The sequence below is a fragment of the Medicago sativa genome, chromosome 4, assembly GCF_051527215.1.
Source record: "Medicago sativa cultivar Bolivia chromosome 4, Bolivia_mono, whole genome shotgun sequence".
Classification (NCBI taxonomy): Eukaryota; Viridiplantae; Streptophyta; class Magnoliopsida; order Fabales; family Fabaceae; genus Medicago; species Medicago sativa.
Genome location: NC_140752.1, coordinates 31,879,208 through 31,891,985, shown reverse-complemented (window position 1 = coordinate 31,891,985; position 12,778 = coordinate 31,879,208). Strand labels below are relative to the sequence as shown.

General features: G+C 34.1%; 2 protein-coding genes across 2 annotated transcripts; both read right to left on the bottom strand.

Annotated features, from left to right (window-relative positions):
• Positions 1–1,274: 1,274 nt before the first annotated feature.
• LOC146928779 (E3 ubiquitin-protein ligase BOI-like) lies at positions 1,275–2,495 on the bottom strand. The gene is made up of 2 exons (XM_085700991.1): positions 2,189–2,495; positions 1,275–1,951 (listed from the first exon to the last, which is right to left on the bottom strand). Exons 1-2 carry the CDS (start codon positions 2,462–2,464, stop codon positions 1,463–1,465), a joined length of 765 nt encoding a protein of 254 aa, XP_085557117.1. The 5' UTR covers positions 2,465–2,495; the 3' UTR covers positions 1,275–1,462.
• Positions 2,496–5,117: 2,622 nt separating this feature from the next.
• On the bottom strand, positions 5,118–7,327 carry LOC146928778 (uncharacterized). The gene is made up of 3 exons (XM_085707122.1): positions 7,255–7,327; positions 6,298–6,381; positions 5,118–5,497 (listed from the first exon to the last, which is right to left on the bottom strand). The coding sequence occupies exons 1-3, from the start codon at positions 7,325–7,327 to the stop codon at positions 5,118–5,120; spliced, it is 537 nt and encodes a 178-aa protein (XP_085563248.1).
• Positions 7,328–12,778: the final 5,451 nt, after the last annotated feature.

Here is a 12,778-nt window from a genome sequence, read left to right as displayed (position 1 = left end):
ACAAAGGAACCAAAACTTGATCATGAATCTTTGAGGAAGAAGATTTGATGAATTGGTAAGGTGGGGAGAGAAGAGAGAGGCCGATGGAGAAGAGAGAAGGGAGAGCCAAAACTCTTTCTCTAACCTAGAGAGAGAAAGAAGATAGAAAATGGGATATTTTGGGGCCAAAACCAAATAAATATCTCTTTCGTGTGAACTTACCAAAATGCCCCTGCCTCAAGTTTGTTAAATCCGACTCTGATACATAACCCATATTAAGCTGATATCACATAATAAATATTTCCCATTAAACTTACTTTCCATGAACTTAATCCTCTGGCAGGATCGACTGGTAATATTCCGATACTGTCAAGCGGGATATTACAGTTTGTTCATCAGACGAGTAACAGTGGCGTAAGTCCTTACCGTCGATTCTAAGCAATTGACGGATTACCTTGGTGTTCTTATTTCCTTTTGATGGAGGTACAGAGAATGCAAAGTTAATTAACGGTAGCCTGTGATGATAGGATATTTGACGATATTTTAGCTATGTTTTTGAGTCGTTTTAGTGTAGTTTGAGATCATTATAGATATGTTTTAGAAGCGTTGCTTATGGTTTAAGGGAAGTTTTATATTGTTTTCATTTGAGTCCATGTAATTATATTTCTTCCCAAGACTGGAAACTCCATAGGTGTTTTGAGCCATTTTAGTGAGAAATCATGTAAATCGGTAAATCAGACATCATACGGAGTTATGGATGCAAGATTATGAATAGGAATGAAGTTCAAGAAGGTTTTTGAAGGCAATTAAAAAATAACAAATGAAATGAGGGGATTCCACCCACCATTGGGAGGCAAAGTAGTGTAAACTTTGGCCATTTGAGGCCAAAGCATCAACAATAGAATTGCCTTCCCTGTAAATTTGAGAGCACGTTTACAGGGAAGGCTTAAACTATCCCTTGCAAAAAAGAACAATAGCCCTTCCCTTTAGAAGCCGAATTTTAAATAAACAAGTACTCCATCTACTGTTAATATACAAAGGGAATGCCACATTAGAGGAAATATCATAGACAACATGATGAGAATGACTTTATAGCCAAAATTTCTACCAGTTCATCCCCATAGCTTTCTCAATAGCCGACATAGCTGCACAAACTTCAGAATTTCTAGTCAACTAAAACTAAAACTTTAAGTACATTTAGTAAAATATTCTTGCATTAATATTAATTATCATCTTGAAACAAAAATATTATTAATCATTTTTGTAAATATAATTTATATCTAAATAAATAGAGGTTGAACCAAAATAAAAACATTATTTTATTAATATAAAGCAACAATAGTTTATTGACCACACCAAAGTAACGATACAAAATAAAATAAAAGATGAAACTAAAGAAAATTCATAAATATCATATTGATGATAATCCTCATACTCTGTCTTATCATAGCTAAGTTATTGCATTATTTTTTCAGGAATAATATTAATCTGAAATTAAACTCTGGATCTCAATAGCACCATTCTTTTCCATTCCACAGATTGGACAAGCTTTGAGTGAAGCTTCACACGCTTTGCATGAAGAAAGATGCCTGCATGGTAGAAATAAGACATCTGAAGAGCTTGTGTTACATTTTGGACAAAACATAATATTGTTTCCACGTCTAACACGTTTTTCAATTCTTACTTCATCATTTTCACCGCAACATGATTTTGCATCATTTTCCATAAACACCCTTGGTTTTTTCTTCTCCTCTTCCAGCTTGTTATGCAAGGTTATTATCATCGCTTCCCTTTCCTTAACTATTTTCTCAAGTTCTCTTTTCTCAGCCTCAAATCTTCTCATGAGATTTTCCATTTCTTGTGCTTTATTTGCAGCTTTTGCAATTTCTTCATTCTTTATTGCCATAATTTGTTGTAAAGCCACTTGTAGCTCCATTTGATGTTTTTGTAACAGCAGGTTCATTTTATCATTCTGTTACCAAAACAAAGTCATTAGAATAGACAAAGCAAAGCAAAGCACATTTTAATGAAAGGAAAAATAATTAAATGTAGTTATAAATGACACATGAATTGATAACCTCCCAAATATTATATCTCGTAGAGAGTAAGACACATTAAATAAAAATATATTATTTTATTTTATTTTATCAGTCTTTTTCTTGTTCAAAATTTATCTTGTTCAGAAATTATGATACATATAAATTTTAACCTGATTATTGATGACCTGGTTTGTCTCTTTCACTTGTTTCTCAAAAAGAGAATCAAAAGTTGGATAACTTAAGATGCTTGAAGCATGAACATGAGGATTGGAAGTGGGAAGAACATGGCCTTGCCCCTGTTGTTGATATTGTGGTGGATGATATTGTGGTTGTTGTGGTTCATTATGTTGTGGATGTTGATATTGTTGTAACTCAGTGAGTCGAACAAGGCGATAGCCATTGATGTTGAATGAAAAGCCATGATTACCATGAGAGTGCGGTTGCATGACGAGAGGACGAGGTTTATTTTGATAGTGATAGTGGGTGTGTAAACATACATGTATATATATATTTGAAAAATTGTTTAAACAAATAGTAACTCCTAAATATAATAACTTTTTTTTTGACCAATCCTAAATATAATAACTTCACAATTCAATTTTTTTAATTTTATATTTGAATATAAAAACAATTAATGAGTGTCCAATATGTATCTGGTCAATGGTACTCCCTCCGTTTTAATATGAGTGTCATTTTAGCAAAATAAAATTGTTTTAAAATGAATGTCATTCTCACTTTTCAATGTAATATTAATTACTTTTCCCCAATAGCACCCCTTATTTATTACTATGCACACTACTTCTAATGTACCACATTTTACTTTAATTTATAATGATGGAAAATGCACCACTAGTTAACAAGGCTATTTTAGTAAAAGTATCATGTGTATAGACAACATTATTGTATTTCTTAATATGTGTGTAACAATCTTAAACGATATTCATTGTGAAACAGATGGAGTAATAGTTTAACATTATAACTTCAAGGGACAAAGTTCAAATCCTCACTTAGACAGCTGTAAAAGCATTAGTTCCACCATTATTAATAATAATGCTCCTTCAACCCACTTAGGTTGGCCTGATGGTGTTGCCTTGCGATCTTGCAGTGTGTTCCTCATCAAGGTCTCAAGTTTGATTCTCACCGGTGCCAATTTGAACGGACTAATTTAGCTTCTTCAAAAAAAAATGCTCCTTCACAAAAAAATTAAAAAATTATTAAGTCAACTTAAATACCATTTAATACACAAAACTAAACGACACATTTTTTTATTGACTAGAAAATAGAAAAGTCCAAGAAAATCTGCAAAGGAGAATAAACGAGGAGCCAAAATATTGAGGATATGGCTCAATAGTTTATCTTGAATTTTCTTTACATATGTTGCTTTTTCTTTATAACTATATATCCATACCAATATATAAAGCGAATACATCTAAATTTTAGATTGTATCTTTTCTTTCCAATTTTACCCCTTCATTTAGACTATTTTATCATTTTTATTTAAATAATTAGTTAAAAATTAAGTAAATCCTACTAAAAAGGGAACAATCCAGAACAAAAGGAGGAACAATCAACAAAAATAGAAACCATATTTAACACCGTAATTTTTTATTTATTTTGACCTTATATTAAAAAATATTATGTTTTGGTGTAACATTATTTTTTTCTTCCAATTTTACCCTTCACTTCATTTTTTTACTATATTATAATTTATCTTTCATTGACAATAAAAGCGGAAAGACGGGCATGTTAGTGCCCATCTTGACTCTAGTGATACATAATAACGTTTAATATATTTTTTTGTCCCTACAACTTTTATTCTTCATCTCCATAAAATCGTACTTCTTAGTCCCGATAAAATTATCAAACAATTCGTTAAATATTTTCTCAAAAAAAAAGCTCAAGGATTTATTCAAAGTTTTCATAAATAGAAGAATTAAATTTTGAGAACAAGAGGTGAAAGTAAGAAAATCACAACGAATGAGTCAAATTTCATTGAATATCAAAAATACAAAATACCATCACTTAGGTTTGTCAGTTTATTTTGTCAAAAAAAAAAAAAGGTTTGTCAGTTTATAAAATTCAAAATATGAAGTTTTAAATCAAGTCAAAGCGTTATTTATTAGACAAAATGTAGTTTCCGAGAATACACATTTTTAGGCTTTTGTTCTTTTTCTTCAATATAGGTTTAGTCATTTTATTAATTACAAATTCATTGTTGTAATTTTTTTTTGATGAACCAGGAGCTTGGACAGGCATCAGGAGGCATCATCGACATCCCAACTAGGTTGGCACCCCGAGATACCTCCATCCTATGCCGCCAGACTCAAGAAAAATTTTATTAAAAAAAAGGGGAAAAATAATTACAAAGGAGGGGGGACTAGGCCAATACCCTCCAAGAAACAAAAAACAAAACAGACAGAAGCAAAACAGAAAAACAACATCGTCCCTTTAAGGGAGTCTGAAAGTAGGAAAACCACATCTATCCCGAAAGAAATCAAGCTTCAAATCTATAGGAAGATGATCCAACCATACCGATCCAGCAGATGAATGCCCCAAAGAAGCCAATTTATCCGCACAGCTATTTCCTTCACGGTAAATGTGCGAAGAAATTACCTGGACTCCCAGCCGACTAACATTGTGCCACCTGTTTCTTAAAACAATAGGAACCAACGAAGGTTGTGAAAAAATTAAAAGAGCACTGGTGGAATCACTCTCAAGCCATATATTTCTCCATCCTTTTTTAGCAGCATACTCCATAGCTAAAATAATTCCCATAACCTCTGCATAAAAGACAGATTGTAAACCAATATTACAACGAAAAGCTCCACGAAAAGTACCTAGATAATCACGGAACAGCCCCCCACAAGCTGCATGTCCACCAACCACCGATCCATCCGTGTTAACTTTTAACCAAGGCGAAGAAGGAGCCTTCCATAATACCGTAATAATTTCCTTGACATTGCGACAATGAGGAGAAACCGCAAAAGAATCAAGGAAAGGGAAGTCCGAAGTCAAGCACTTACCCTTAGAAATATTTCCTGACATTGCAATTGCAGCGTGAATACGGACTTTAGATGAATGCAAAGTGGGCGTCACCGCTTAAAAACGCAAAGCATTACGAGCCCACCAAATAGTATGAATTGTATGCAATATTGCCGCTAGGAAAATATCGGACACTTGCGAAGAGCACATTGCTGGTCTACAAGAGAGAAGAGTCGCAATAGAAGAAGTATCAATGACACAATTAAGCTTAAAACCAATCCAATCCCAAAGATGAGTAGCAAATTGGCAACGGAGGAAAAGGTGCTCGGAAGATTCATCGGATAACAAGCATAAACTACAAACTGACACCACAATGCAGCCACGGCTTCTAAGATTCTCATCCGTAGGCATTCTACCGTGACGCAGCCTCCAATAATTAAAAGAATGAGCTGGAGGAACAACAGCGTTCCAAATGATCTCAGCCCATGGCAGAGAAGCTGTTTGCGGACATAATTTTTTTGTAAAAGAAAAAGTATTGTTGTATTATTTGTCATATGTTTTCATTATGTAGGTCTCACATAAAATTAGTCGTACCATTTGAATTTCAATTTATTAGAGTGTGTTTTGATAAATCTGTTGTGACATATTCAATATCAAATCCAAACCCTTGGCCATACATATGCTCTATTAGAAGAAGAAATGATTACTCATAGAAACTTTGAAGATGCACTCAACAAAGAAGAGATATTTTGGCAATAAAAAGCAAGATTGAAGAGGCATTTAGAAGGAGACATGAACACAAAATATTTCCGTAGGATAGCTAAAATCAAAGCCTAAGCCAAAATGATTACATCCCTACAAGATGGTGAAGATGTGCTCATAGAAAAAACACAAATAGTTGAACATGTGATATCATATTATAAATCTATTTTTTGCACTAACTTGTTTTTCAGGAACAATTGCTTGCTAAAGAAGTTATCCCTCAAATTGTTGAAGATGATGTTAATACAATGCTCACCATGCTACCCTCTCATTAGGATATTAAAGCTGCAATTTTTTTACTCAATAAAGATAGGGCTCCAGGTCTTGATGGATTTGGAGCATACTTTTTGTAACGCCCACACTAAATGTATCTAGAAAGTTTAGCATGTGCATTATCTTCAGTACTGGATACATTAAAGTTTACAACAATCAGTCTTTGAATGTATAACTATATACAACAATACGCGTTCGTACAATCAATGATACAATACTATCTATCCAAAACATAGTAAAACACTCTTGAATCCATCAGAACATCCAGCAGCGGGTATGAACGAGTCCTTGTTGAATATCCATTCGGCCACAAGCTTGCCACATCCTGCTAAACCAACCTGTTGATCTGAAACAAATAAGGATTGGGATGAGACATAATGTCTCAGTGAGTTCTACCTAATCCTAGGCTATAGGTAACCTCGGGGGAAACCTAGGGCTACCACGTGTCTACAATACAACCTGCTGGTTGATTATACGTGTGTGGAACTTGCTTACTTAGACGGTTGTGCATACTAGGGCTGTCATAAGGTTCTTCGTATTGTAGGTTATAAGTCTTGTCTTATACTCTACATGTCATGGCGGTCAACGGAACTTAGGACTGCTATGTCTAGATACGATAAACGCACCAAGACCTAATCATGAGTCATTCATGACATGTTCCTGAACTGGACGATCGAGGAGATACTAAGACCGTCGACAATATATCTTCATAACTTGTTCTATTTCATAAGCTTGTACATGTCTAATAACATATCATAATCGTATTCATATCATGTTCATAGTCATTCATTATGTTAGAAGTTAGCGTGTAACAAACAACATTATCTTGGTTCATTTTACGGAGTGTATCGAGTGGAGTAACCCCGAGTACAATCCCTTACTTTACCGATGAAAACCTAGCTAAGGTACATCAGACTCCCTTAGTGTCGTGCGGGCCTACCTTGCAGAGCGTGTCCCGTCCCCCCTGGCGTGAACCTCTTGTATCCCCCTGGCGTGGATATCAAGAGACACGACACCTACATCTTGCTTAAAGTCTTGTTCATACATGATGACTTATACTATTACTTGCTTACTTATTTACCATGGGTCCGTGATCTACACGATTAGCGGTAATATGCTTACATAGTCATTCTTGTTCATGGTGAAGAGCTTATACTTATCAATTCATGTCTTGACATACTTAGGGTTCATGCTAACATTCTAGTTCTCGACGGTCTACGTCGAGGCTCTATGGTTTTTCCCATTCTTAGTTCATCTCTACCCGAATGTTCATGCTTAACTCTCTTGGCCATTCTTGTCATATATGTTAAGATTATCCATGATTTTCATTTCAAGAATCGATCGATGTAATGTGCAATGATTTGATGATGTTTATGGGTTTTAACGTTGGAAAGTATTGCGATAAAAAGCCTCGGACTGCACTACAGGCCCCATGACAAGCTAACAAGCCAAAGAAAATGGGATATGGCAGAGCCAACTCGCCTATGGCGTGTGCATATGGGGAAACTCGCTATAAGCGAGTTATTTCGCTTATGGCGGGTTTCTTCGGGTCTGTAGTGCGGATTTTGAGTTTTTGACCCCAAACTCATCCAATTCGATCCTACAATGCACCATATACATCCAACAACTTATATAAACATTAGGAATAATCTTGCATGGCAATTTTAACATTTAAATAACAAGATTGGACATTGGGTACTAAAATCATATCATTCTAAACTTAAAACAAATCCATGATTTTTCTTACTAGAATTGCTCAAACCAAAGGTAGGTTAAACTATATAAGAACTCACCACAATCCAAGCTTTAACAAGAATCCCACAGCTCCTAATCAAAACCCTAGCATGCAAGCTCCTTCTTGAATGGAGGGAGAGAAAACATGTTGAGCTTATCATATTGGAATCACCATTTGTGCTACTACTAACTCATGATCAACCAATGGAACCATGAATGGAAAAGAATGGATGATGGAGGAGGGATGGGGGCGACAACCCTAGAGAGAAGGAGGAGGAAATTTGCCCTTAAGAGTTTCTAGAGAGAGGAAATAACTTGAAAAATGAAGATTTCTAGCTCCCAACACACTTATATACCCTTAGCTTGAAAATACCAAAACGCCCTTGTCCTAAACGTGCATAATTCGATACTGGTAATTGAACGTGTGTTTGATCACCACTACATGATCACATTCTTCGTTGGATAATCTTTCATGGGCATTCGTTTTCTGACACACATTCGACTAATACAATTCCAATACTGACGAATGGGATGTTACACTTATGTTAATTTTTCTGAGACATAGTGAGAGTGGATCTCATTGAAGCTATTTTATAGTTTTTAACTTCTAGTTGGATTTTACATGGATTCAACTCCAATATTATTGCTCTGCTGCCAAAGACTCAATATGTTATTTCAATTGATCAATATAGATCAATAGCAATAGCTAATTTTAAATTTAAAATTATCTCAAAGATCATTGCAGACAGGCTAACTCAAATAATGTCATCAATCATTTCTCAGGAGCAGATGGGATTCATAAATGATAGAAACATCAAAGATTGTCTTTGCATTGCCTCTGAAGCAGTAAACTTACTTCACAACAAAGAATATGGAGGAAATCTAGCTCTCAAAATAGACATAACAAAAGCTTTTGACACATTGAGGTGGCCATTCTTGCTGAAAGTCTTAGAAGATTTGGATTTAATGATGTGTTTTGTAACTGGATACAAGTGATTTTGAAGACAACATTTTTATTTGTTTCTATTAATGGAAAAGAACATGGTTATTTTAATTGCACAAGGGGGTGAGATAGGGTGACCCTATCACCTCTCTTATTCTACTTGGCAGAAGAGGTTCTCAGGAGAAGTATCTCAAAGTTGGTGGATGATGATAAGATAGATCTCATTAAAGGAATAAAGACACATCAAGGTATCATCTTACTATTTCTATGTTGATGATTTGATGATTTTTTTTCAAAGGGAAAATAGTTGGATTACATGCCCTAAAGGACTTATTCAAGAGATATACATTGGATTCAGGATAGATTATTAATAATGGAAAGTCAACAATTTTTTTTCTACTTTTATATCACAGGCAAAACTTAATCACATTGTAACTTTGTGAGATCTTAAAATTGGCTATCTTCTTTTTTATTACTTGGGAGTCAAATTTTTTAAAGGAAAGCTAAAAGCTTGTTACTTGCAACCTATTGCTGATAAAATAAACTTTCAAATTGGATGGGAAGTATTCTCTTCATGGCTTGAAGAGTTCAACTAGTGAGATCGGTGATTCAATGTATGCTTATTTACATTATTTCAATTTATTCTTAGCTTGTATCTCTTCTAAATGATTTGGAGAAAAGAATCAGAAACTTTATTTGGAGTGGTGATAATGAGAAAAGGAAAATGGTTACTGAAGGTGAGAAAAACACAAGAAAGGGGGTTACTTGAGTTGGCTTTTTTGAAGTCTTTTTCTAAGTGTTTAATACTGGTCAGAATCTGACTCAGAGTGCAGCGGAAATACAAAACACAAAGATAAAAGATATACATATATATATATATATATATATATATGTTGAGAGAGAGAGGGAGATAGAGAAAACAGACACAAACAATTTTATACTGGTTCCTCCCATAACACAGGAGTAGTCCAGTCCCCTTGCACTTCCAAGGGATTTATCTATAATCATTCATGATTATAGTTGCTCAAGGACTCTTCCAAGAGACTTCCAGTGCTCAAGCACACTTGCAAGAGACTTCCAATGCTCAAGGACAACTCCAATAGACTTCTTTCGCTCAAGCACACATGCAAAAGGCTTCTTTTGCTCAAAAGGCTCCCCTAAGAGACTTCTGTTGCTTTAGGTTTCACCTAGAGACTTATATTGCTTAATCATAACTGATTAAGACTTTGATGACAGGTCATCTTACGTTTTTCTTAGTATGTTTTTCAGTTTATTTTAGGACGAAATAGCAGCAAAAAGGAGTATTAGAACGATTGCCTATGATTTCGGGACTTTTGTATTGTTTTCTATATTTGAGGCTGTAATTATAGTTTTCCCGAAACATAGAAATTTGAAGGGGGGGGGGGTTTGAAGTAATTCATGAAGAAATCATGCAAAACGGCAAATCAAGAACAACCAAGGAATTGTGAAGATTCAAGAGACAAGAATAAAGATTCAAGAGGCCTCATAAGACTTACAAGTGGGAGGAATTATGTTCCCAAAGTACCGAGGCAAGTTATTTGAAGACGAAGGCCTAAAAACGACAAAAAATCGGAGATTGGGCCCGGAAGAGAGGCAGAATGCGCCTAGGGCATTTGAAATGCGCCTAGGGCATGAAAACTTATTTCATGCACCTAGGGCATTTCTTGTGTGCCTAAGGCATGCATGGGGAAATGCACTATGCGCCCCATGCATACAAAAAGTCGGGGCGCAACTGCCTTTTCCTGCTTCCGTTTTAGGTAAAGCCCGCACTTTTAGCCCAAACCAAGGTAGAAAACTCTCACTATAAATACCAGCCTTCCTCATTCAAAATTTCTCGTTCAGAGCTGGATCAGTTCAAGAGGAAGGCGACTTTGGAGCTTCGAGAGAGTTTCTATGTTCTCCTTGATTTTCTAGGGTATGTTTTTATCTTTAGTAATTTGTTTTTAGCTACCATGTGTAACTAAATCTTTTTAGGTTAGAGTTCTAAGATAAACCTCTATATATTTTTGTTGGATATTTATTTAATTTAATTTGTCGTTTATTTATTTTATTTTTGCTTTTGTCCACTATAGATTTTTATTAGATTATAGTCTTGATTTCTGTGAGAGGTGCAACCCTAGATTAGGTACTTAGGTTGTGACAGGACCTAATATTGCTATCACTAACCAGATGCTTATATCTTGATATTTATATCCCTTTATTGATAATTATCTGTATAGGAAGTAAGTGATTATTAATTAGTCAAAGATACCATAGAAATTGTTGACCATAGACGTAGGTACCCAGTGGCTAGAACCCATTGGGTCGTGTGGTGAATTAACGAAGCTAGGAATTAACTGGTTAGTAATTAGGGAAACAAGCACCTAGCTGTCCGACTTAAAGCTATAACCTAGTAAGACCATTCTCTTGAAACCCTTAGTAAGATAGATGTAGATTAGGGCTGCCCGTTTGTAGAACTACTAAGTAAGCTTAGAGATAGTGTGATATGAGTGTCCTAAGATTCATAGATGGGCAGACTTAAGGGAACCTTGACCTTCATTGCCTTAGTTTGGCCTAATGGTGTTGCCTTGAGATCTTGGAGTGTGTTCCTTATCAAGGTCTCAAGTTTGATTATCACCGGTGCCAATTTGGACGGACTAATTTAGCTTCTTCAAAAAAAAAATAATGCTCCTTCACAAAAAAATTAAAAAATTATTGAGTCAACTTAAATACCATTTAATACTCAAAACTAAACGACACATTTTTTTATTGACTAGAAAATAGAAAAGTACAAGAAAATCTGCAAAGGAGAATAAATGAGGAGCCAAAATATTTAGGATATGGCTCAATAGTTTATCTTGAATTTTCTTTACATATGTTGCTTTTTCTTTATAACTTTATATCTATACCAATATATAAAGGGAATACATCTAAATTTTAGATTGTATCTTTCCTTTCCAATTTTACCCCTTCATTTAGACTATTTTATCATTTATATTTAAATAATTAGTTAAAAATCAAGTAAATCCTACTAAAAAGGGAACAATTCACAACAAAAGGAGGAACAATCAACAACAATAGAAACCATATTTAACACCGTAATTTTTTATTTATTTTGACCTTATATTAAAAAATATTATGTTTTGGTGTTTCCAATTTTACCCTTCACTTCAATTTTTTACTATATTATAATTTATCTTTCATTGACAATAAAAGTGGAAAGACGGGCACGTTGGTGTCCATCTTGACTCTAGTGATACATAATAACATTTAATATATTTTTTTGTCCCTACAACTTTTATTCTTCATCTCCATAAAATCGTACTTCTTAGTCCCGATAAAATTATGAAACAATTCGTTAAATATTTTCTCAAAAAAAAAAAAGCTCAAGGATTTATTCAAAGTTTTCATAAATAGAAGAATTAAATTTTGATAACAAGAGGTGAAAGTAAGAAAATCACAACGAATGAGTCAAATTTCATTGAATATCAAAAATACAAAATACCATCGCTTAGGTTTGTCAGTTAATAAAATTTAAAATATGAAGTTTTAAATCAAGTCAAAGCGTTATTTATTAGACAAAATGTAGTTTCCGAGAATACACGTTTTTAGGCTTTTGTTCTTTTTCTTCAATATAGGTTTAGTCATTTTATTAATTACAAATTCATTGTTGTAATTTTTTTGTAAAAAAAAGTATTGTTGTAATATTTGTCATATGTTTTCATTATGTAGGTCTCACATAAAATTAGTCGTACCATTTGAATTTCAATTTATTAGAGTGTGTTTTGATAAATCTGTTGTGACATATTCAATATCAAACACAAACCCTTACATATGCTCTATTAGAAGAAGAAATAATTACTCATAGAAACTTTGAAGATGCACTCAACAAAGAAGATATATTTTGGCAACAAAAAACAAGATTGAACAGGCATTTAGAAGGAGACATTAACACAAAATAATTCCGTAGGATAGCTTAAATCAAAACCTAAGCCAAAATGATTACATCCCTACAAGATGGTGAAGATGTGCTCATAGAAAAAACACAAATAGTTGAACATGTGGT

Excerpts from the sequence above, each read along its gene's own strand:
- LOC146928779 (XM_085700991.1), bottom strand. The coding sequence starts at position 2,464 with ATGCAACCGCACTCTCATGGTAATCATGGCTTTTCATTCAACATCAAT. Across the intron at positions 1,952-2,188 it reads ACCAGGTCATCAATAATCAG|AATGATAAAATGAACCTGCT; the intron begins GTTAAAATTTAT and ends TTTTGGTAACAG.
- LOC146928778 (XM_085707122.1), bottom strand. The coding sequence starts at position 7,327 with ATGGCCAAGAGAGTTAAGCATGAACATTCGGGTAGAGATGAACTAAGA. Across the intron at positions 6,382-7,254 it reads AAAAACCATAGAGCCTCGAC|ATCAACAGGTTGGTTTAGCA; the intron begins GTAGACCGTCGA and ends TATTTGTTTCAG. Across the intron at positions 5,498-6,297 it reads GTTCATACCCGCTGCTGGAT|CTTCTCTGCCATGGGCTGAG; the intron begins GTTCTGATGGAT and ends GTCCGCAAACAG.